This window comes from Antechinus flavipes, chromosome 5 (assembly GCF_016432865.1).
Source record: "Antechinus flavipes isolate AdamAnt ecotype Samford, QLD, Australia chromosome 5, AdamAnt_v2, whole genome shotgun sequence".
NCBI lineage: Eukaryota > Metazoa > Chordata > Mammalia > Dasyuromorphia > Dasyuridae > Antechinus > Antechinus flavipes.
Window position 1 is genome coordinate 69,609,632 of NC_067402.1, and position 27,251 is coordinate 69,636,882.

The 27,251-nt window shown below is 32.5% G+C and overlaps 1 protein-coding gene across 15 annotated transcripts in view; it reads right to left on the reverse strand.

Moving 5' to 3' along the window:
- The window catches only part of PARD3 (par-3 family cell polarity regulator), a 666,346-nt gene that overhangs the window by 325,683 nt on the left and 313,412 nt on the right, over positions 1 to 27,251 (reverse strand). For all 15 annotated transcript variants that reach the window (XM_052000522.1, XM_052000517.1, XM_052000520.1 and 12 more), the window contains exon 5: positions 16,257 to 16,388. In XM_052000522.1, the coding sequence (XP_051856482.1) occupies positions 16,257 to 16,388 (132 nt within the window). The remainder of the gene's footprint in view (positions 1 to 16,256; positions 16,389 to 27,251) is intronic.

The following is a 27,251-nucleotide window of genomic DNA, read 5'->3' on the forward strand; positions in this document are numbered from 1 at the left end:
TCCAACCAGCACCATTATTTCTGGAAGGGCTATATCAAACAATTGGCCAGTGACAACAGCCCCATTCCTGTGAATTCAGCCACTCTTTATATGCTGACATTTGTGCTGTATTCCATTAGAATACAATTCCCAGGAAGGCAGAGACTGTGTTCCATGTACATATTTGTATCTTCTTGCTACAATGCCTAAAACAGAACCACTCAATAAATATTTCTTCATTCATTCATAAATGGAATTCCATCATTCTGTCAATTGTGCATATTTTTAAAAAGTGTCACCTTTGACTCTTCCCTCCATCTGATCTAATACAATGGATGGCTAATTTTGAGAGATTCTACTCTGCAATTTCATTTTATATAAATCTCCTTTTAATCCTGTGAACACCCTAATGTAGGACCTAATTTCTTCTTTGGAAATAATCTCTTCACTTAACCTATAATCTTTTCCCTGTTCAAGTCATCAGCAAAACAATCTTCAGAATTTAAAGGTGAGATGGAATACTTCAGATGCCCAGCAAAGGGAGATCTTTGCTTACTAAATAAAGCATAACCTCCTTAGCAGAGTTATCAAGCCCCCTTTCATGCAGTTACAACTTACCTTTCCAGAACTTCTGTATGCTATTCCCCTTATCTTAATTTTATATTTAAGCCAAAGCAGATCCTTCACATTTCCCCAAATGCATACTACATGTTCATCCCATAAATAAAAGGTAGCTATCTCATATTATTTATAGATATAAATATGTGTGTATGTATATATGTATGTGCGTATAATTGCTGTCTCTCGATCTCTGCTTGAAATTCTTTCCTTCAGGATAAGAGTTCTTAACCTAGAACTATAGGAATTTTTAATATTTTTATAACCATTTCAATATAATGAGTTTATTTATAATCCTATATATTTTATTTTATGCTTTAAGGCTGCGAGAAAATAAGCATTTAATAAGCACCTACTATGGGCCAGACACTGTGCTAAGTGTTTTATAAATATTATCTCACTTGATCCTCAAAACAGCTCTGGAAAATGAGTGAAAATATTATTTTCATTTTATGGTTAAGGAAACAGAAGCAATCATGGGGGTTAAGTTACTTGCTGAGGGCCACAGAGTTGGTAAATGTCTGAGGCTATATTTGAACTTCTTTTTCCAATCCTATTTCAGTACTCTATCCTCTATACCATCTAATTTCTTCTTTAAAACAGTCTAAGAGGATGTCTTACGTTTAAGACAGAGTGCCACTATTGTTCATGTTATTTCCTTAAACTTCCCATACCTAGCAAAAGCCATGCAAGGGTAAATGAAATACAAGAAATGGTTTGAAGAATGTAACTAAATTGGCCCTTTCTGTATAAGGGACTACTTTGTAACCATTACTCCTATACACATAAGAAATATATAAACCCCAATTAGGAACATTCAGTTTATTATTATATTTCTTAAGTGCTACATCAAATATTTATAATGAAATTACAGATGACACACATTATGCAAATTTGAAAACATTATCAAAGTAAAGATACTGTTATTTATAGCACCAGAAAAAGATTAATGCTTTCTTATAGTTTAAGAACTATTTATTTTTAGCTGTTATAAAATATATTTACTTTTTTCTCCAACGACAAACTCTTTCTTATCTCCATATTATATTCCAAGAAATAAATGCTCTTATTCTGGTTAAGCATATGTTCATTAACCATATGAATGTCAAGACACTTTAGGAAAGTTTTACTAATGTGTTTCACTTCATCTTTGTCTTAGCACAATAGTAACTTAAATTGAAGTAGGGTGATAAAGGGACTTTTCAAAGTAGGGAATATATTATCTGCAAGGTCTGACATTAAGGAGAATGGAATTTCTTCTCTCCAAATCTCAATTCTAAACACCTATCTTAGCTTTCCTCCATTTGGGTGCTGGGGAATATATAAAGAAAGGAAATTTGAACTGTGTGTGGAAAAAAGGGAAAAGAAAATAAATGAGAGAATAGAAAACAATTTGTATCATCCCAGAGTGGTCTAAACCTGTCTGAAAGGAGACAGGGCAGAGAACTACAATTGAAGCTACTAACTGTCATTTCTTCATATTCACACTCCTCCATTTAAAAGACTCTCAAGTTAAATCTCGGACATGTTTCTCAGGAATAATCAAGTTAGTTCCATTAATAAGTAGAACATTCTTGTAGGGTCAATTCATGGGGATGAATATTAGCTTTGTTTCATCTTATGACAGATAATAAGTTCTGGTTGAGAAAACTGAGCAGGTGATAGCTCAAGTTCCATTCCAATATTGCCAGGAGGAGGCACAGCCCATTAACATCATATGCCCTACAATAACAAAGGTCACCACAGGGGCCAAAATAATTTTACCTTATTCCTTTAAGAATAGTATATCAAGCCAATTGGCCAAAAATGAATTAAGAATGTTTTTGCTGGGGAATAATTATTATCACAAAATTATTTTTACAAGTTGCAATTATCTATTTCTATGCAATACACATAACTACACAACATTCAATTCAATGCAGTTTCGTTAAGGAAATGATTTCAAAACTTATTTTATTTACAATTTGAGAAGCTAAATATGTGAATACATGAGGTCTGTTTTTCCATTATGGAATGAAATTTACTTCCAGAGGAAAAGAAAATAGATGCCAATATGTGATAACATATGAAGTCAATGAACTCTTCTCAAGGCCCCTAAGCAGTAAAAAAAATAGTTTATTTTCACAGTAATATAAACAAAGACCTCTGAACTCCACAAAACCAAATAACAGCTATAAATTATGGCTCAACAAATAAGAAAAATAATAATTTTATGAAAGTGATTAATCTTTGAAAGTAAATTTTCCAAAATATAATTATTCTGAAGTTTCATTTTTATATAGCATAGAAATAGAGATTTGCAAGGAACTTTAAAGATCATATGGTCCAATCTGAGTTTAAAGCATAAGCTAGTCCAAAATGTCTTGATAAATGGTCATGTAACCTCCACTTGAAGCTATCATTGAGGGGTGGGAAGAGAAAAATAGATGGAGGCCAAGGAAATTATACAACAACTCTAACATTATCTATATTTGTTGGTATCAAATTAAAGGTATTCATAATTCCATGAGGAAATTATCTACATAAAAGTGTAGATTACAAATGATGACCTTGAAAATAATCTAATGCACATATTTAAAAAAAAAAAAAAAGCAAAACCTAAAAAATGTTCTTAATGGTAATTTTACATGTTAAGCAACTATCAAAATATTGAATTAAATACACTCTCTACAAACAGGGAGCAGAATACTTATCGATTAAAAATGATAGCTTTAATCTGAAAATATTTTAGACTAGCAGATTTAAAATAATCTAGAAATATCTTCATTTTTTTCTTATTACTAGATTCCTCAATCAAGTCTTAATTAAGCATGTGGGCAGCTAGGTTGTACAGTGAATAGAGTGATGGGTACAGAGTCAGGAAGATACATTTGCATGAGTTCAAATCTGGCCTCAGTAGCTGTGTGAATCTGGGGAATCACTCAACCCTCTTTGCCTTAGTTTCCTCATATATAAAATGAAATGGAAAAGGAAAAGTCAAAGCACTCCAGTATCTCTGCAGAGAAAACAGCAAATAGAGCCATAAAAAGTTAAACACAACTGAAAGGACAGAACAACATATTAAGCACATATTATGTATCACACGCTGTGTGGAGGGTTATGGATGCAAAGACCAAAAAAAAAAAAGAATTTTATTGACTGAAGGGAAATTGTATGTTTACATGTATGCATATATGTATGTAAGCAAATAAAAGAAATATAAAATTATTTGGGGGAGGGGAAGAATTATCAGACAAGGGAATGACAGAAGGTTTCTATAGACGATGATGTTGAGGTTACCTTTAAAAGAAACTAGGGACTAGAACCTGTTTCTCAGACTCTAGCGGTAGAGGAAGCAGGGAACACACATCACAGGGGACAACTTAGTTTCTGACTTTAAATACCATAGGTCACAGGTCTTGCAGTGTTCTTATCACTTCTATAGCACAACTTTTGAAAGAAAGCTTGATATTGTTAACCAATACTGACACAACAAAAATCATGATTTCATTTGTGACTGCCAGTATAAATTGACAACTCCTTCACTAAATGCAATAAATATTCAGTCATAAGACATGTTAAGAGAAAGGTCAGAAATGATTAAGAAAAACATAGCACTTCACACTGTAGAAAGGATTTTCTATAATAACATTGATCAAGTTTTATTTTTCCTCAGAAATGACCCTTGTTTTAACCTGATTGGAATTGTTTTCTTTAAGTATCTCTCTTCTCCATCTCTGACTAATGAAGCCAAGAATCATTTTCCAATACTAAATCAAGGTGTTGAATTATCCTTTAATAATGTGATAGTGACTCAAATGTACCATGACTATATGAGTGTTAAGACAATTTCCTTTACTATACAAATGGTTTTGCTCTTAGATTCATTAGCTTTTGGCCTATTGATTTATCACCAGTTAACCTGCACATTTGAGTCTATAATTTATGCTGGCCAGGGACAACAATATGGAACACAAACATGATTATGCATTAGAGCCCCACACAAAGGAATAAACATTTCAACTGTGATTAAATTAACATTTATTAAGGACTTTTTATACAGAAATAGGATGGCCTAAATAATTAGAGGACTCAGTCACAAATCTAGGTTCAGGTCCTTTCTGACCCATCTATATAATTATGAGAAAGTTACTTAAGCTATCAATGCTGCAGAAAACTAGCTAAGATATTTTGGTAAATAGGAAGGGTAAAAACATTGTTAGCCTTCATAAAACAAGTATGATTGTGGGGTTTTCTTCTTGTTGTTGCTCAGTTATTTATGGGGGTTTCTTAATGAAAATACTAAAATACTTTGCAATTTCCTTTACAGATGAGAAAACTGAGGCAAACAGTATAAAGTAACTTGCCCAGGGTCACACAACTAGAAAGTATCTGAGACAAGATATGAACTCAAAAAAAAAAAAAAAGAAAGAAAGAAAGAAAGAGAGAGAGAGAGAGAGAGATCTCTTTGGGATATAAGCCCAGTAGTAGCACTGCTGCATCAAAGGGGATGCACAGTTTGGTAATTTTGGGGGCATAATTCCAGATTGCTCTCCAGAATAGTTGGATTCGTTCACAATTCCACCAGCGATGCATCAGTGTCCCAGTTTTCCCACATCCCCTCCAACATTTATAGTTATTTTTTCCTGTCATCTTAATCAATCTGACACATGTGTAGTGGTATCTCAGAGTTGTCTTAATTTGCATTTCTCTGATCAATAGTGATTTGGAACACTCATATGAGTGGAAATAGTTTCAATTTCATCATCTGAAAATTGTTCATATCCTTTAACCATTTATTAATTGGAGAATGGCTTGATTTCTTATGTTAGAGTCAATTCTCTATATATTTTGGAAATGAGCCGTTTATCAGAACCTTTAACTGTGAAAATGTTTTCCCAGTTTGTTGCTTCTTAAGATTAAGATTTAAGATTCTTTAGGATTCATTAAGAATGCTTTCATTAAGGTCTGGAGAGACTTACACGAACTGATGCTGAGTGAAACGAGCAGGGCCAGGAGATCATTATATACTTCAACAACAATACTATATGATGATCAGTTCTGATGGACCTGGCCATCTTCAGCAATGAGATGAACCAAATCAGTTCCAATGGAACAGTAATGAACTGAACCAGCTACACCCAGCGAAAGAACTCTGGGAAATGACTAAGAACCATTACATTGAATTCCCAATCCCTATATATTTGCCTGCGTGCATCATAGATTTCTTTCACAGGTTAATTGTACAATATTTCAGAGTCTGATTCTTTTTGTACAGCAAAATAATGGTTTGGTCATGTATACTTATTGTATATCTAATTTATACTTTAATATATTTAACATCTACTGGTCACCCTGCCATCTAGGGGAGGAGTGGGGGGAAGGAGGGGAAAAATTGGAACAAAAGGTTTGGCAGTTGTCAATGCTGTAAAATTACCCATACATACAACTTGTAAATAAAAAGCTATTTAAAAAAAATAAAAAATAAATAAAACTCCACTTTTTTTACAGGAAAAAAAAAAAAGAATGCTTTCATTAAGAATCACATACAACCATCACACTTGACATAATGTTCCCAGTTATTTTTATATAAGAGGTAGAAATGTCATGGGGATGGGAGTGGAAGAGGATAGAAATGCACCTATATTAAATGACCAAGAATGCAATGAAAGAATTTGGAGCTAGATATCCAGAATAGTCAGGATAGTGAGGAATCCAAAAAATCTAAAGGAGGAGAAGACACAAAAGGTATGGAAACTTTTCAAACTTTAAAATATTTAAATAAAATTAAATAAGTGATGGTTTTAAAGCATTATATTACATAGCAAGTTCATTCTCCCTGAACATATAATTTAAGTTATAGTTGGCATCAAAGAGAACCGAATATCTAATCAATTAGTCAACAAGCAGAGTCAATTATCTACTTTGCTTGTACAGCTTGTATTGGGTATGAGAAGTGCCATCATATAATAGTTTCTGCCTTTTTCATCCTCATTCCTCAAAGGGCATACTAAAAGAATATAATATGGTGTTCAGATAAATACATTGTTGTGTATAAGAAATTTGATTGTTGCTAATTTGTTGAGGTATTATGAAAAAACAAATTTTAATGCTATCTGAATTCCAGAAAAAAAGTAAGAAACCAAAAAGAGGCAATATGTTTGCCTACATTTTTATAATTTATATATACAATTTGAAATGTGGGGCCTACTTCCTTAGCACCACATAGAACATATTAGGATTCTGTAAAAACCATTTTCAAGAAATCTAGCAAAAACTTGAATTAAATAGTTCAAAAAAAAAAAAAACAATCAATATAAGATGCAGAAAAATAGGACAAACTTTATGACTGACTCAATCTCTGTCCCAAAATTATATTAAATTATTAGCAGAAGCAACAACCAGAAACTGAAAACTTTCATGTGATTCCTTTTACCAAGATTTTTTCTTAGCCCTATAGTCCCATTGCTCATTGTATATGACACATAAGTAAAGACTAGACCTTTCAAAGTAGATGATATATCTAAATATTTAGAAGTGGAGGGAAAACATCATATAATAAATCTCTCCCCTTCGCACTTTTAAATGTACAATTCAATATTTTCTCCAAGAAAAAAAAAAAAACCTGACATCTAAAAAACATAACCTGAGAATGAGAACCTATCTTTAATTAAAAAATGGATAGCGTAAGTTCTAACCACAGAAACAGATGCTGTACTTCTGAATTTCTAAATCTTACAGTTCCATTCATGGGGAAGGAAAATCATACATCTTTTGATTCTCCACAAATATTAATAAACATAATATCTCTCAGTGGAATTTCAGTGCTCTATGGTTTCAAAACTTTTAGTTCCAGAGGACAAAAAAACAAAAGAAAAGAAATGAAATGAAATGAAATCAGCTGAAAAAGGAAGAAGGGAATTTGGAGAGCCCTGCTCCAAATATAACCAGCTCCAAGAAGAACATTGTGTTCACTCTTTTTTCATATCACAAAAAAAAAACAGCTACATCAAAGTCCAGAGTCCAATTACAAATCTCATAGACTCACTACTCTTAATACTTTGATTTTATTAAAAATGAAGATGTCTATGGAAATAAGAGACAAGAGAAACTAGAAAAACATGCTGAGATTGAACAAATATCATTTGCATGTCAAAATGTCTTCTAGAAAAACTAGATATGTTTTTTTAAGTATTTATTCAAATTTTGATAAGATGCCACAGAAAAACAGTAACTGAATTAAAAAGTTGGTAAGAAAATTAAACATATATAAAAATTGAAAAGAAATTTATGTGATAAAAAACATCAAGTACTTTAAATATGTAATGCAAATTTTAAAAATAAAAGTTTCTTATTACATATTATTGAAGAAGCCATTGGAGATTTCCTTGAAATTTTTTCAATTAATAACTAAAACATATCCCATTGTTGCGGCAATGTAAAAGACTGCTAAAGTCTGAAAGTTCTGCTAAACTAAAAGACTGAAACTAACTTCAAAAGCTGAAGGAATAGGTTTAGATTCAATGGCTTTTATGCTCCTTTTAAATTATAAATCTATTAACTTAAGCCTTAAGTATCACTAGGAAGGAGAAAGCTAAAAATGAAATTTAATTTTCCCCTATAATTAAAATTACCATTCCAGATAGTTTCTAGTATAGATTTATTACTGTATCAATTGATATCTCTATATGGTCTAAGAGAAAGAACAATGAGCAATCTGAGTGGATTAAAAACTTTTGAGTTTAAGTTCTAGGTCTCCTACTGACCTAGCCCAAGAAAAGTACTCTGTATGTATAACTATTTCCTGATATTCATAAGGTAGCTTTGAAAAGTGAAAAGCATTATATAAATACAAGGCACTAGACTTATTTTGCCTTATAAGAAAACTATTAAAATTGAAAGTCTTCTTGTATTACACAGCACTGTAATGAGACAATCAGAAAAATACAAATTTGGACAAGACAGAAACTGTCATCAAAGATTTTAAACATCCTACTGTTTTTTCAATGTCTTCTTGTTTCTACTCTGTGCTTCCCCATTTCCTTACATACCAGTGCCATTTTTATATATAGCTCTGGTTATGATAAATTTATGCTCAAGAATTCCCAAAGGTTCCCTATTTTCTAGTACTCAAAGAGAAAACTCTCTTCACAAATATTCAAGTTATTTCACAATACGGTGTCACTATCTCCATTTCCATGCTCTCTATCCTATAGCCAAATGGATATATTCTGTATTTCTTGCCATCTTCCCCCCAAAAAAGTCATGTTTTTATATACTTCCATGCCTTTGTTGAAATTGTTTCTTATCCCAATAATGTTTCTCCTAATTCTCTCTTCTTACTGAATTTCTATCAATTTCCTTTAAAGCTCAACCTAAATAACTTCTACTCCACAGCGTTTCTGAACATTCAGATTTCACCAAGCATGTTGCCTTGGAAAGTAGTAACATGCTTTTTACTTTAGTCCATGATCATAAGTACCCTTTACTACTGATCTCCAAGTATATAAAATCTCTTTACTGATACAGACAGGTAACAAAGCCACAACTATTACCTTAAGGACTTGTCTTTGGACACCATGAAATTAAATAACTCAATGAGGAGCATGCAGCCAACACCTGTCAAAGTACATAATGTACTACTTATTCATATGTGTATTGCAGCCATTTTATATAAAAACAGGAGGTATTTATTATCTAAAACTTTCTAATCATCCAAGCACCTAACAGAGTTAAGAACAGAATAAGCACCTAAATATATAAGTGGTTCGATATATAACATGCTCTGTGGTACTCTATGCCATAAGACTGTTTTATATGGTGGCTCTAAGATTTCAGTTAGGCATTTTGATAATACCAAATTAACAGGAGAAACACCATTATTTATTGATTTAATCTTTTCATCTTCACTGGGATTTTTTTTTATTATTGAGTACATATGTAATCTGACAGCTTCATAAGATTTCTATCAATTATTATGCAAGTAAACAGTCAAAAACCTAACCATAGATTTTTTCTTCTCACTAGATTATCAATAATTTGATCTTTAATGACGATAAACCCACTGAACATCATGGTATAGTATCCTTTAACATTTGTTTTAAATTGAATTTTAATATACCCATGCCATATTTCATCTGATTATCATTTAAACAACTTTACCACATCAACAGCTGACAAACTTATGCTTGGAAAACATAAATTTGTAAACTTGTAATGCCTGAGAACTGGCACAGGATTTTAAATTCTGCCCATTGAGACAATGGCAGAGAGGATTCTAATCGTTTCTATAAAGTTTTTCCTGAAATCCTATAGTTTTTTGTTACTACTTGATACATTTTCCCAAATGAAGAATATAATATTCTACACAGTGGGGAGGTAAAGTATGTATAGTACAACGAAAAGAGTCCTATAATTTAACTGAGAATATATTGTTATATCATAGTCTTATGTTTATTATTTAACAAAGTTAGGTCATTTGAACGAATAAGTTATTTTGACTATTATAAATATCCAAAATAGAATGCAATCTGCAAAGAGAGAAAGAACTGATAAGCAGAAGAAAATATACATTTTGTTTATCTGTGTTTAATGGTTATAGATTGGATATGGGGGAAAGAAGGACAATGAGAAGCCAAAGATTATACTTGGGCTTTAAGTCTGAATGACTGGGAGGATAATAGCAATCTTTATACAATAGCACAATTAGGAAGAGGGAAAGGTTTGTGCAGGAAAGATAGAGAATTCAATTTTGGACATATTGACTGACATTTATTTCTACATGACATCCAGTTTGAGATGTTTAATAGGCAGTTGGGGCCATGAGATTCAAGACATGGAGAAAGTAAGAGTTGAAACAAATAGTCCAGAGAATCATTAGCATAGAGATGATAATTGAATCCATGAAAACTGATGAGTTCACAAAGTGAAACAGAGTTGTCACAAACAAACCCTAAAACTTCAGAATAAAACCAGTTTAAACCAGAATAAAATATTATTTGGAAATGTTTAATAAACTATTTTAAAATTCAACACAGATAATATTAATTATTCTATTTTTTTATTTTTCTAAGTGAAAATGTCAGCTGCAGAAATCTATCTTTACTTGAGTTTGATACAATTAGGAGAGAGGAAAAGAAAAAGAGACCAGGACAGAGGTTTGAGGATAACCATGGTTATAGGTATGGCTGAAATCTGGATGAAGATCCAGCAGAGAAATTGGACAGAGAAGAGGAGAATCATCAGACAAAAGTATTATTTAAAACCTCATCTGTAAAATGAGAATAACAGAATAAATTGTTTTAAAGATCCCATCCACCTTCAAATCATCAGATGTTAAGATACTTGGAAAAAACTGATAAAGCATAGAAAATTATGGATAAGCATCTGTTGGAATCCTTACTAACTGCTAACTAATTAGAGTTGATCTAATCTTACAAGAAGATGTTTTGGCCAGAACCTGAAACAAGGTACTAAGTAGAACTAATTAAGACAAGGCTTGTGTTCACACCTTTACTCATTGGAGTCCACAAGTATGCTAGCTTCACAAAGTACACTTTCTAACTTCAAGGGAGTCCACACCTCCCTTAAAGCTCATTGGGCCAGAGAGCACTATGGGAGAAAACCCATAATCCCATTCTCTCAGAAGAGTCAGATAAAAGGCCAGCGATGAGGGATCTATGGCAGAATACATTTTTTCCTCTTGGCTGGCTGGTCGCAGAAGAGAGCTCAGCTGGACTCGAGAGGAGCGACTCTAGTGGCAAACGAAGGGTTGGACATTCCATCTCTGTGTTGGTTGGAGGCAGAAGAAAGCAGAGGCAGAGGCTGAAGGACAGAACCTTTGGATTTGGAGACATCCGAAGGGCTCTAAGCCTCTAAACCGGCTGTGCTTTGAGAAGAACAAGAACTCCAACATTTGAACTCTAACAAGCATCTTATATATTTTCAGAATATTACTGTATAACAAATCATATGGCTTTCATATCATTAAATAAATAAAATAAGGATTTGTCTTAATAACACCTTAATTAACACCTCTGGGAAAGATTGTTATTAATTCAAGTTTTTATGCAAGACATGAAATAATGGCTCTATTTTATCCAGATCAATTAAATGCTTGTGGCATCTATAATATGAAAACAGTGTCTCACCTACGAAAAACTACCAGATCATTTCATGTAACTAACTATCATCTCTTGGGAAAATATTCATTTAAACATCTATTTTGCCTTAATTTAATCTGTTCAATAGAATTCATCAGGTTTTTATAAACATTGAAAACATGCAACATGGATGGCACCAAACTTTATTCAAGTAAAATGGAGTAGAGTGATAAAATACTTGTACATCAAACAAAAAGTAGAGTTCAGGACATTTCCAGAGAAAGGTAGCAATTTGCAATCACAAATACAAAAGGAGAAGAGAAAATAGAAATATTACCACCATGGCCAGTGGTCTTTCCACTACAACATGCAACATCTGAATTGGTTGGCTCTTCTTTTAATCTATATAAACTATGGAAGCTCTTCGTGCAAAATACAAATGAAACATGAAGTAGTAATGTTTATGATGAGAGGGAAATTGGTCAATTTTAAAATAAATATTAATAGCCTCCAACTGTTTATATTCTACTTTTAAAATAAAGTTAAGTAATGCATTCATTTCTAACTCATTTTAACTCAGTTGGCAAGTATCTATTAAGCATTCACTATGTTTCAGCAACCATATTAAGTGCCAGAAACACAAATAAAAGAAAAGAAAAATACAGTTCCTGCCCTCAAGGTTATTGGAGAAGAAAACACATAAAGGAGAAGGGGAGAAGATATGGCTGTGGAAGCATCACTGTGAAATACAGAGAATGAGGTATGAATGGTATGTATGTTCAGAAGCAGACAGAGGAAGAAGATGAGGAAGGGCATCCAAGTGTAAACGTTTTTTTATTTGCTTTTTGGGGGGGTTTTGCTGAGGCAATTGGGATTAAGTGACTTGCCCAGGGTCACACAGCCAGGAAGTATTAAGTATCTAAATCCAGATTTTAACTCAGATCCTCCTGACTTCAGGGCTGGTATTCTATGTACTGTGCCACCTAGCTGTCCGCAAAACAAGTTTTTTAAAAGAAAAAAAAAAAACTATGTCTATTGGTAGACTTAGACTATTTCATGGGAGGAAAAGAGTATTTCAGTTTGTTTATTTGTATCTCCAAAGCCTGACATACCCCAGGCCAGGTATACAGTAGGTATTTAGTGAATGTTTCTATTCTTAGAAGAAATGAAGTACCTTCCAATTCCAAAGTTTGGCATTTTATGATAAGAATTAAAATACAATTAAACCACCCTTGTTGGATCACTCTACTTTGTTTTGGTATAGTATAAACCATAAAGCTGAAATGTGGGACTAACTTTTTTTGGCTAACAAAAACATCCTTTAAACCTAGGCAAGCAGAAGTAGAAGAGGAAGGAATGTCATGTTTAGACTCAGCAGTCAAGACTTTCTGGTCATTTTCACAGTTTAACTTCTATAGCATCACTTGCCAATTAGAATGAATTTCTGCTATGAAGGACCCAAACCTAAAACAGAGATTTTCCTCTAATGGTCGGAGCAGTAATTCTCCTCTAACACGTCTCAAAGAAAAGAAAAAGGGGAAAATTCTTTCATCTCTTGTATGTCCTCCTCCTAATTGAGTACAGCATTTGATAACATAGAGGAGGTAGTTAAAAGGGCAGGCTCCCAATTAACTGAACATTTATTCTCTTTGACGTACCAGACTCCCCTAAAGGTCCCTCCTTTTTTCTAGTTCTAAATTCCTCTAATTTAGTATTATAAATTTGCTGCCTCCTCCTTCCGTGGGGTTCATTAGTTGGTTTTAGCAGACAATAAAAGTTTCAGAGGTACATTTAAAAAGTCTGGTTATGCTCTGTTATCTGCCAATAATAACTGATGAGCCACTCCTGAACTGACTGTGTGGAGATCATTAAATGGGATTCAAATCACACAGAGATTCCAACACACTAAATAATTGTCAGGATTTTGATTACTTCTTGGTTCCATAAGCATAGTTTTTAATTGTAATTCCTACCTTGGAGAACAAGCCATTTGGTCTAAATTCGTTGAGGATATTCAACAATGCTTAGGGTACCCTGCTATAGATGGTCATAGCATTGGAGGAGTCACAGCACTGACAGCTAAAAACACTTTCAAAGACACCCAGTAAACTCTTTCAAGGAGAATCACCTGATTCTGATCTCAGGCATATTCAATAACATTCAATGTAAACTAAATTCAATAGGCTAAAAAAGCAGGGAGGGAGAGAAAGAAGAAAGAGCAGGAATAGAAAAGAAAAGAAAGAAAGAGAGGAGGAAGAAAAACCATCTTTATTGGACTTTCTGACTACTTTGGATCTCCTTCATCAACTACCAGATTGCTTGCCAGGTTCAAAAGCTGCCTTTTGTTACAATAATTTTCTGAAAGTCAGGGAACATTCAACTGACTTTCAATTTTCAATTTCAACCCTGCACAAAGAATAAGAGCCCTTGGGCTCATACACTAGACCTATTGATAGAGCTTTTTCAGACTAAATAGATATTATCCTTTTCAGAACTAGTATTTATATCTATTGGTAATAATGATTATATAACATGGTCATAACTGTCTACAGAAAGAAAAATAATTGGGTACAAGCACTCAAGCAAGAATTGGGGGAAGGGAGAACCACAAGCATGGAAAATTCAACTTGGAATCCACTGATCCCTTCAACCTGAATGGCACAATTAAAAAAAGATTAACATTGATAAATTCTGGTGGGTAAAAAGTGAAGAGCTTTATCCAGAAATGTACTAAACAATTTCCTAAATATGAGAGGTTTTTTTTTTCACATTCAAATATTATTTAACAGATCATAATGGAAGAAAGGGGAACCAAAATTAGATCATTCACAAAAATGAAAGGTGACCACCAGTACAACCAATTATTTCATTACTATCCTCAACAATACAGAAATATTTTCCAGGCCCTCTCTTATTATAAGTTTCCTTCCTCTGTTCAAGGCCTATAAAACAGTTTTCAGTCTAAATAATTATCCTGGTATAAAATCACCAAAAGCTCCTGCTCTTCCAGGTACACACAAGCTCATTAGCATTAAATTTAGTGAATGGATGATCATTTTAAAAAATACAGAAATGTGCTAATTTCAAATTTTGGAATCAATCAAGTTATAATTTAAATAGTATGTGACAAGGTGTGAATACTTGTTCACAACTACAAGAATATTTATTTTTTAAGACTACAGAGAAAATCACTTTTAAAAAGGGACATAACCTTTTGAAAGGTATGCTTGCTATGTAACCCTAATTTACTTCCTTTTGCTTAAAATGTAACTGTGCTGTTAAATAACCAAATTACAAACAGGAACTATCCTAAGTCAAGATTCACTCAAAAGAAAAAATACTGCAGTAGTGAATTATATAAAATCTTAAAAAAAAAAAAAAAGAATTAAATGTTTCATATTTTCAAAAATTAGAGCTTTTGAGAGAAATTTTAAATATATAAAACACAAGTATTATTATTCTAAAAAAGAAAAAATCTCTACTTGAAAACTCCAAGTAAAATAAATGTGCCAATTGGGTTAAAATCTAGCTGTCCAAAACATTAAATTTTGTAACCATAACTTACACATTTCTCCTTTTTCTAATAGCTTACCTTCTTACAGTTAGTATACAAGCTAAGAAAATGCAACAGAATGAAATTGATTGCTAATGACAGCATACTTTTTAGCAAGTTAATTACTCCTTCAACTTAAATAGTCATTTGAAATAAGACAAAAGTCAAAACTGTGGATGGTCTCACCGTGATAATCTATTTTAAAGGCAAAAGAGCAACTCCAAGACTGAGACAGAAGAATCAACAACAACATTTGTAATAATAATAGACAATAGACGGGGAAGTGGTTTGGTTAAAAGGTTAAAAGGGTTTTTTTTTTTTTGGCTTGTTTGTTTATTTGTTTTACTATTCTATTGATCCAAATTCAAAATCAGAATAATTCCAGTACATCCATTAAGCAAAAACACCTTTTAAAGGAAACCTAAACTATATTCTCATTAATAATAGAATTTACTATGCAATAAGGGAGAAGACACTACAATATTTTTTATTCAATATTTACATATTCTATATGTAATCTATAATTACATACATATCATTTACAAGAGCAATGAAAACTGGCTTTTTCATTAAAAAATCAAGAATAGTTTTAAAATCAATATTGTTAATGTCAAACTTCAGAAGTAAGACATTTGGCCTGAATGACACTTTCTACTTTTAGTCATAATATTACAACTTTAAAATAGTCAATAACTCTTAGACAAATTGTCACCCAAGGCTCATGATTGACAGAGAATTTTACTTCCATTTATTACCACCACTGCACAGCACAGAGTAAGTTAGACTGGTGAGAGATCACAATCTATATTATAGTTCCCCTCTGGAATTTATCTACAAAACTGAAAATTACATACATAGTTCTCATATAAAATTTCTTTGAAAATCAATTTTTTTGATTGGTAAGATAATTGGAAAATATAGGGTATGGCATCACATTAGTAAGATATTATATATGTATGTATGTATATATCAATATAACATTTTATATTTGTGTATTTACACACACCTATAATAACATTTATTACCTGTTCTTGCCTTTCCAACCACTTGTCCACCATGGGATGACTGGCACTCAATGATGAGCGAGCATTATCTCTCTGAAACTGGTTATTCCAGTTACTAGTATCCCGTGGAAGGCTTCGGTAGTTTTCATCTTTCTATTCCAAAAGAAACAAAAAGGTGTCTTGTAATAAACCAGGTTTTGCAAATTAACACTGCAACTGGTTTTTGTTTTGGTTTGGTTTGGTTTGACACTGCACACACAAAACTCCACAAATATTAAATATGGATTAAAAGATTAGACAAATTAATTATTCAAGAAATAAGATTTTCTATCTATGTTACTTCCACAAATGAAATCTATTTGATCCTGATTTGCTAAAAGGAGCTCTTAGACACCCATACCTATAGCACTTTCTACTTACTTCTCAAGTTATAAAAGTTCAGAAATATCAGAAGGGAGCTATCACAACCAAAAAGTATCCTAATGACTTCACATGCTGAATGTGCACAATTAGGTATATGCACCCATCAAACATAATCAATTAAGTAGACACATTTAAATCCTACTAAAGTTAATCCTGTCCTTCATGGTTTCTATCAAGATATTTATGAACAAAAAAAAATTCTTCACAGAATCATAATATTTTCAAAGTTTTTCTCATTCATCATTTCTCTTTCACTCTGTCTTTGTAATCTTTGACATCACTTGACCTCTGGGGTTCAGAGTCTACTCATTGGTAAAATAAAGACATTTAATTTAATGATTTAGAAGGTCTCGTGCATGTTTGAAGCTATGATTTTGTTTCCCATTAGAGAACCATAATTAGGCCCTGAGGTTTTTTGAACACATGTCTACATTTTTTCCTAGTCATACATATGAGCACCACTTTTGGGGGCAGTCTTGAAAAGTATCTTCTTTAGTTGAAGAACTAATTTTGATGATGAGATGTAGCATTCTGTAGAAGACTAATTATTGCTAATGTTTCTGCTTTTAAGACAATTTACAAATACTTTCATGCTTCCTATAAAACTAATAAATCCTATATGTTTCATGGAATTAGGACTCATATTGAACACCTATCTCTGGGAAGTTAATTTTTATTATTCTGGAAAAAAAAAAAAACTAGAAGTAAGACACACTGCAAGAATACAGTGATTAAACCAGAAGCTTTCCTTCAGTGTAGTAAAGGATATCATTGGACTAAAAATTTCCCACTCAAGAATGGGAGAGAAACATTATTGGGAAATGACTACTAATATCTTTGTTATAAGTCATAGCACTTTTTGAAACAAGATTTCAAAGGTGGGATGAGGGTTGGAGTCAATGGCATAAAAAAAAACTGTGCTTAAACTGAACAGACAAATTTTAAAACACCAAGAATCATTTGGCAGTCTTTGCTTAGACCATATGTTTATGAGTAGGTGGTATAATTGTTATTTTTCCCTACTTGATAGATGAGGAAATTCACTGCAGGTTAAATGACTTCTCTTTATTCACATTACCAGTAAAAGAAAGAGCTGAGGTTAAACTATAACTTTTGAGTATAAGTTCAGTTGTATGAAGAGTAACAATTTCATAAAATCTAATAACCAAAAAACGCATGGTACCAGAGGGAAATATAAATGGACTCTATGGAAAAATTTATTCATGCTGGAAACGTAAAAGAATAATGACAGGATCAAATCGTGTCAAGGCTGATGTAATGGAGAATAATCATTTCTTCCTGTAGCATAAATTATAATATGGAAACAGAGTCAAACAATACAGAACACTGAGATGGACGAGAAATTGGTTCCACCCAATGGCAGGAATTTAATCAATTTTTGCTGTGCTTTCTTCTTTAACTTTAGAGTGAATTGGAACTTACTATCAATCTCTTGCTCATAGAAAAAACATGATATTACAGCATGAGGGTGAGACACAGAATAAATAAGATCAGAATAAATAACATATGTAATGACCAAAGTAAAATGTAATAAATCTTTTTAAATCTAATTTTAAAAAAAATCAGAACTCAAACCATTTTAATGGCCAATCTTGACTGGGAAATACTGATAATGAGGGAACATATCACACTCCTCTTAGTACATAGGGCTTAGACTTAAGTGCATGATGCATATATTGGAATACCATGTCAGGAAAGCATCAGGCATGTTTCACTTCACCCTTTTCTCTCTGATACAGTCTCTGCTACCCCTTTTGATGGCTGAATGGTTCACTTGTTTTTCCCTCTACCTCCCTTCTGGTTCTAGAACTACGAACCATAATCAAATCAACTGTGACATTCTTCAAAAAAGAGAATACCCCACTACTCTCCATGGGCATTCCCAGCATCTCTTTCTAGATTGAAGTGTCCTTGCCTAGCTAGCATGTGTACTGTTTTCCTTATTAGTAAGTACTTAATGGAAGTTTTTTTTTTTTTCATTCATTTAATGTGAGGTATGATAAGAAGAACAGGATTAGAATTTAGGATGATACAATATTTGAAAATAATGCATTTTGAATGTAAACTATTTGCATTTTTGTTTTTCTTCCCGGATTTTTACCTTCTGAATCCAATTCTCCCTGTGCAACAAGAGAAGTGTTCGGTTCTGCACACATATATTTTATCTAGGATATAATGCGACATATTTAACATATATAGAATTTCTTGCCATCTAGGGCAGAGGGTGGAGGGAGAGGGGGGAAAATTCAGAACAGAAGTGAGTGCAAGGGATAATGCTGTAAAAAATTACCCTGGCATGGGTTCTGTCAATAAAAAGTTATTATAATTAAAAAATGGAAAAAAAAGAAAAGAATGCATTTTAAAACATCAGTAAATAAATAAAAGATAGAAATGGAGACAGAGTTGGATTATACAAATATGGATATAGATACATGTGACATTACATATAGAGAGATCTACTTTAAATTCCAGCTTTGCTAGACTTTACTTAACACATTACTGATTTCAGGGCCTTCGAAAAAGCTCTTTTTAAAATTTTACTTCAGTGTTCTCATTTTTAAATCAAGAATAATAATATTTCAGTTGCTTATCTCATGGATTAGCAAAAGGAACAAATGAGATAATCGATATGAAAGCATTTTCTAAACCAAATAACACTGTTATTGTTATTAATTTTGAGTTATAATGCTTGGTTACTAGGAGATTTAAGGTAAGAGGTACACTTTAAACCTTTAGAACAAGAGAAATGATGCATCATTTTATTAAACCTCAGTGGGTTGTTTTTTTTTAATAAGATCAACAACTCTTGAGATAAATATGGCAATGCAGTGACTTTTTCGTTTAGTAACTTTGCATATCACATTTTAACATTATTTCAGAGCCTAGGATATTGGTAATGCCCATATTTCCAGCTCAATATCTATGATACTATAAGGTTTTTTTGTATCCCTAGTGCTTAGCACACATATAGAAGGTGCTTATTATTAATTAGCTGATAATGACATTTTCTTATAGAAATTCAAAAAACAAAAAGAGTAGGGTATTACTCTGGTAATAGGACCAGGTAAGATTGTATGGTTCAGTAGATAGAGTAATGACAATCAAAACCTGGTACACAAATGTCCTATTTCACATTATCAGTGTGACCTTGGGTCAATCCCAAACTCTCAAAGTCTCAGGGATTTTCCCCCTAAAATCTGAAGAGTGGCTTAAATGGCTTAATAAGTCCATTACAGCTCTCTACCTGGATTTCTATCATCATCACTATCCTACATAATTAAAATACAATCACAGTATTTTAAATAAAGTTAGGAAACATCCATGGTATAACAAATAAATCCTAACTGCAACTAAAGAAAGTACTTTTACTCCATTTTAGGCAGAGAGGTTATAATAGACAACATTGGCTCTATCTCATCTGTGCCAATCATCTTCTATTTTGAATTCAGAGGCCACAGGAAACATAAAGATTTAACTCAGTACTTCTTACTATTGTAACTTTTAAAATGAATATGAAATGCCTTTGCATACTGTTTATAAATTGAAAATTTCTAATAGTGTGCAATGAAGAGTTTTCGATTTAAAACATTAAACAAAAGGAAAATACAGAAAATATTAAATAGAAAGGCATCAAAGAGAATAATCTAATGAATTTTTTGTCATTTTGAAGGGGGAAAATATGCATTAGTGACTGTCACTGAAAACTTAGGGATTTGCTGCTTTACTAGACTGATTACATTGTGATTCTGTTCAATTTTTTCTTTAATTCTTGCATTTGGATAGTGGTATTTCCCATCCTCTCCTCTAGATAAACACTTATGGAACTTGCTTTCCTCTACTTATCTTGTGTTATGGACCCCCTCTATGCTTAAATTGACTAAGAATATCAAAATACCCCAAATATATATGCATATTTCTAGAGATGGTCCAAGTAAAGATTGGGGGAAAATTATACTGGTCTAATCCCCCTTCTTAGAAATACTTCCCTTACAAGATATTCCTCTGTTTACCTGTATATATTTGATCTATGATTTAGTTCTTTTAAAAAAAAAATTGACTGAAAGCTTAACCACCAAATGTTTCTGAAAGTGAGATTGTATCTTATGTTTAAATATACTATCAATCTACAGACATACATACACGATTATCAACCACTAAAACAATGAAAGCTTCTATTGATGCTACATTTTTCAGGTCTACAAAGTTCTTTATTCGTAAAAATAACAACAAAAACCTAGTGAAGTAGGAAAATATAAACATTCTTATTGCCATTTTATAGAAGAAGAAATGGTGACTCAGGGAGAAAAAGTCACTTGGCCATGATGATGTTGCTTGCAAAGAAACATTACACAACTGCTGTGACTCAAGTCCAGTATGTTTTATACTGGGCCAGACTACAGCATAAATTATTAGTTGCACATGGATATAGGGCAATATGCAAGTACAAAGAGCTAAAGCATTTTTTGTAAAATCATCAGAAGAAGCAATTCTAACCTCATTATTCATGAACACTGAATCCCCCTGAGTTCTAGTCTAATGTTCCATTATGCATGGCTGCTAGGAAATTATAGGTAGGGATTACATCTTGTCCCATCTAACAATGGCCTTTTCCCATCACACTATAAGAAAGATAATAATATGCTCCTCCTAATCCAAGGTCCATTTGATAGCATGTTTGAACTTATAATGCATTTTAACTTTAGAAACAGCAATATAAGTATCACTGAAATGAATTCCAAAAAAAAATTTTAATGGCATAAATAACCATTTGTGCTAGCTGAGGAAATCTAACTTCTATTAATTTACATGGATTCTAGGGAAAATGAATTCTTAGTAAAATGGTCAACTAATAAACAAGTTTATATTGTATGAATTTCTTTTAAAATACACTACTCTGATGTACATAAATGTTATTTTCTACGCCTCATATCTTTCACTGTATTCAGATAATCTGTGTTATAAGGATTTCAGAATTAAACCCCCTTTTTTATAATCAGCAAGAAATCATGGAAAAGAATTCCATTTTCTATTTTTATATACATTTTTGCTCCAGAAAAGTCCCCAGTGAAGTTGATGTTATTTCAGTGTCTACACTGAGGGAATGTGTTTCAATTGGTAACTATAGTTCAAATATACATATATAAAAATCCATCTGCACACTATACAGAAATCTTCCAAAATAAACCCAAATCACGTTATGGATTCAATGAATCACTAGATCTTGCATTATATCACCTTCCTATCTCTTGTGGCTAGCCTTATCTTGTAAAAGGAAATATTGTAGCTTAACTGTTTTTAAATACCCAGAGTATATCCTTGAAAAGATTCCAAATAATAAAATTGATTGGACTTAAGACAACCAGAAAATATGTTTTGCTAGACAGATTTTTAAATGTCCTTTCCTGATCTACAAATCAGAGCTCTATACATATGAAGAATCAAGTTCAAAAGATATTCTTGTAAAATGGATTTCAAATGATACCTAGAAATTTGCTGGCCCACATCTTTTCTTAAACCAGTTCAGCAACTTACCCATTAATTGGAACAATACAAGTAATCCAGTATTTTAATTATTATCCAAAATGCTGCATAAATCATCATTTACCATGGACATGTATTTTCAGATATATTTTAAACCATTTTCATAAGCCCAAAAGACAAGAGCAGAAAGAATGCTTTCATTATTAACTAACATTGAATTCCACTGGGTTCCAACCTAATGCTCTGAAAGTTTTATGCACTGTCATACACACTCTGGATGCTTAACAGATATTTACTGATTAAATGACTGCACAAAACAGAACCGACAGGACATTTTCATTCATTACTACTCCAAAAGGTAGACATCATAATGGATACAGACATTACTTATTTTGATTAGAGCTTTCTGAAAATGACTACCCCTGACGTTCAATGAATGAAGCTAGTAACTGTCAATTCAGAAAAAAAAAAAAAAGGAATAGCTAAAAAGCATAGTTATCTTTCATCACAATCACTTTATGCATACAAAGTCTCCAAAATTCAACAATTCAACAAAAATACGTAATTTTAATAAGTCATAATTATAAGGCCAAAATAATGAAATGCAACTACTAATGAAGTCCTAAATAAATTAATTTGGTCATATCCATTGATAATAATAGTTGAAGAACAACACTCTAAAATAAGTAGGTTAGCGGTTAGCACAAAGCTCATACTTTTTGTTTATTCATGGGAAAAGATAAGAAATGCCAAAATTTCTGAAATATTTGTGTTTCCCTAAAAATCTTCAATGTAATCCCATGTAATTTCTTACATTGGAAAAGAATTATGCTAATGTATTCAAGAAAGAAAGAAAAGAAGGGGGAAAACTACTTTCTTTTTTTTTTTATAGAATTTATGAAATGCTTACTTAAAAATCATTCTTTAAAACAATTAAAATTAAAATTTTATCATTAAACTTAGTCACAAAGAAAGGATATAGAAAGGTACTTCGCCTCACTTCTTTTCAGAGATTTGACTCACGGGTGGCTAGATGGCACAATAGTGTGCCAAGTCTGGAGTCAGGAAGACTCATCTGTCTGAGTTCAAATCTGGCCTCAGATATTAGTTATGTGACACTGGACAAGTCACTTAACCTCGTTTGCCTCAATTCTTCATCTATAAAATGAGCTAGAGAAGGAAACGGCAAATCAGTTCAGTATCTTCGCCAAGGAAACCCTAAGTAAGATTACAAAGAGTTGGTCAATACTGAAATGACTAAACAAACTATACACACACACACACACACACACACACACACACACACACACACATATATATACACACATACACACTGTGTCATGTATATATTTCTATGTCTCTATATGTATGTGTATCTTTCCTTGAATATAAGGAAAAAATTTTTTTTCCCAATTGATGGAATTGTTTATCCAATTGAGGGAAAATAATGACCAAAACAATGATTCTTATTAAAGAGAGGTAGTCAAAATATCAAAGAAATAAGATTCTGTAAACAGCAACTAGTGCCACAAATACTGATCATCTTAATAAAAAATCTGAGATTCCATCATCGGTGCTTCATTCTAATGTTTAGCCTGACTGATTTTCTTTTAAGCATAATAAAATTATTTTGTTTGTAAAGAGCTTAAACTTTTGAATTAAAAGCTATAATCAAAAGAAATGAAGAAAACTTTTTATCCAGGCAAATCCTCTTTACATCAGTAATTGTAGGCACAAAAATTATAGGCACATGGTTTAAGGCTTGTCACTATATTATAAAGATCAAATTGTTTTCACATATTTTTGAAAAGTCCCTTTTGCTATGAAAGGTTTAAACTAAAACTTGTTGTTGTTGTTGTTTTTTCCATTTTCCTCCTATATCATACATGCTCAGTGACTTGTGGATCTTGGAATTACTTTTAGATTAGTGAAAGACTCAAGAGTACTGATCTTGCCAGAAATAAGCATTCAATTTGAAACCTCCTTATACACATACAGGTACATGGGGAGAATTATAATGAATTCTAGGAATGAGTTTCTTGTTACTTTCCTTCACAAAATGAAAATATGTTCTTAGTGTGTTACAATAATAGAATCAGTACAATCTGGTGTTATTTCACAAATAGGTATAATCTATCAGTTGACATGATCTATGACTGGATCATGCCTAGAAATGTGGCTCTGGACCCAAGGCAGAGGGCTTAAAAAGACCTATCTACATATTACATTATTTTGAGTCCTGCCTCCCTGGTATGGTTCTCTAGTCAGCCAAAATAAAAAGACTCAGAGATCCAAGTGAATTTAAATAATCTAACTCCATTGATTTTAAGATTTCCCACCCACCCCCATTTTTTTCCTAAGATCCCCTCAGAACTAAGTAGTTCTACAATTTCACTGACCTACCAAGAAAAAAAAAAAGAAAAGAAAAGAAAAGAAAAGGAAAACCCCAAACTATATATGTCAGTAGTCAATAGATCTGGCAGGGCCCAAGGCTCTAGAAAACTCCAAACTCATTTCCACAACATTTCACAGTCACAGAAATGTATGGTTGGAAGAATATAGACCTTAGAGAATATCTGGTCCAATTCTCTCATTTTTCAAATAAAGGAACTGATTTCCAGAGAAATTATGCAAATCTAGAAAATTTATCAGAATAATCTGGTCAATTAATTAGTAGCAGACAAAGCCTTCAATCCCATTACTTCAACAGATCTCACCTTTACTACTTTTTAGTATACCCAACATTTAGCAGGATGTCTGGCACATAGTAAGTGCTTTTAAAAATACTTGATGATTGCTCATTTGATTCCAATCTTATACTCCTAAACTTATTTGATTTTAGTCCCTTCATTACTAGGATGCAATTGAGGAATATGCCACTTCCCCCATAACCCCTCAAATATTGATAAAATGCTACTGTACTCTACCTCCCATCATATTAATTCCCTAATCCTAATCATCCATTCTTATCATGTTAAAAGTCTCATCACCTTCAATTTTATGTCTATTCTTCTCTAAGTTTATCTATTTCCAAATGTATTTCAGCATGATTTTTGAAATTTTTGCTCTGTTTTCAAATTCCATGTTAATTGAAATCTGGTACCGCCATGAGATTATATCTCTTGTAAATCTCTTTTCCCCATTCCCTAACTTAAGAATCAACTCCTCCCTGAAAGTGAAGAGGAAGATGCCTTCTATTCTGTTTTTCGAATCATCCTTGCACCTCTATTTTTCAATAACATTTTTTTCAAGTTAATAAAAATCATTTGTAGCCCTTTCCCCTTACTATTACTGACATCTACCTTCCTCCAGACCACTTTCTCAACTTCCTCATTGATTTGAGCTCTGAACTCACAGACATAAATCCCATATCAACTTTCTTCAGAAATTTTAATATTCATGTAGATCATCAAACCTTCAACCTCCACAGGTCAAGGTAATGTCCTTCTCTACCCCACCATAAATTCATAAAAACATATCCACCCTTCAGAAACTTCATTAACTTTTAGGACCACATGACTATTAAGATCTGAACTTTTTTTATTAAAGCTTTTTATTTTCAAAACATACAAGTATAATTTTTCACCATTGACCTTTGCAAAACCTTTTGTTCTGATTTCCGCTCCTTTATCCCACTTCCTCTCATAGATGGCAAGTGATCCAATATATATTAAACATGGTAAAAATATATGTAATCCAATATAGGAATATATACTTATACAATTATCTTGCTGCACAAGAATCAGATCAAAAAGGAAAAAAATGAGAGAGAAAATAAAATTCAAGCAAACAACCACCAAAGATAGTGAAAATGCTTTATTGGGATCCATACTCAGTTCCCACAGTCCTTTCTTTGGGTATAGATGGCTTTCATCATCACAAGATCACTAGAACTGGCCTGAATCATCTCATTGTGGAGAAGAGCCATATCCACCAGAATTGATCATCATATAATCTTGCTGTTGTCATGTAAAACATGGTTCTCTTCTTGGCATGAGTTTATGTAAATCTCTCCCAGGTCTCTCTAAAATTATTCTGCTGATCGTTTCTTATAGAACAATAATATTCCATAACAGTCATATACCATACTTTATTCAGTCATTTTCCAACTGATGGGCATCCACTGTTTCCAATTTCTTGCCACTACAAAAAGGGCTGCCACAAACATGTTCGCACATGTGGGTCCCGTTCCTTCCTTTAAGATCTCTTTGGGGTACACACCCATAGAAATACTTCTGGATCAAAGGGTACACACAATTTGATAACCTTTTGAGCATATTAACTTTTTTTTAAACAATTGTTTTAATCATCCAAAATTCATTTTTTCATCCTCCTGACCCAATTGAGAATAATAATCTCAAAACACACACACACACACACACACACACACACACACACACACACACACCCCAAAACACAAAATATGATTAGTCAATCAAAAGAAATTTCCACATTGGAACTGGGGAGGGAGAGAGGGTACAGATATAGAGTGAAAAAAGAAGAGGGAAAAGGCAGATGAACTTCATCCTTCACATCTCTATCATTAAATGGGCAGTATGTTTTATCATTTGTCCTGAATCATACTTCCCCTTACATAGAAATCATTATCATGGAAATTGTTTAAGCTATGGTACTCAACACCCCTCACTTGCCTATGTCTCATAACTACAGGACTGGAGAAAAGGGCAAAAAAATTCTCCCAAAAGTCTCCCGTCATGGAGTACTCAGAATTTTCTAGATATATCTATTTACAATATAGTTTTGATTTAGTTTTGACTTTAGAAAAACCATTTTCCACAAGTTAGGTAATCTCAAAGGGCATATTCTCTTTTCAGCTTCCTTTTGTATATTATCTTTCCCATTAGAATATAAGCTTCTTGATAGACTGTGTTTTTCACTTTATGATTTGCATAGTGCAGTTATATATTAGGAGTTTACTGATGTTATTGTACTATTTGTTGACTTTATGAATGCTGTGATCAACTAGTTCCATAGTATGGAACTAAAATTGAGATAAATTTTAGTCAGAAGAGAGTGAAGAAAAAAAGTGAAAGCCCTATATATAGCTAGCAAAGTTGTAGAATTCAATTC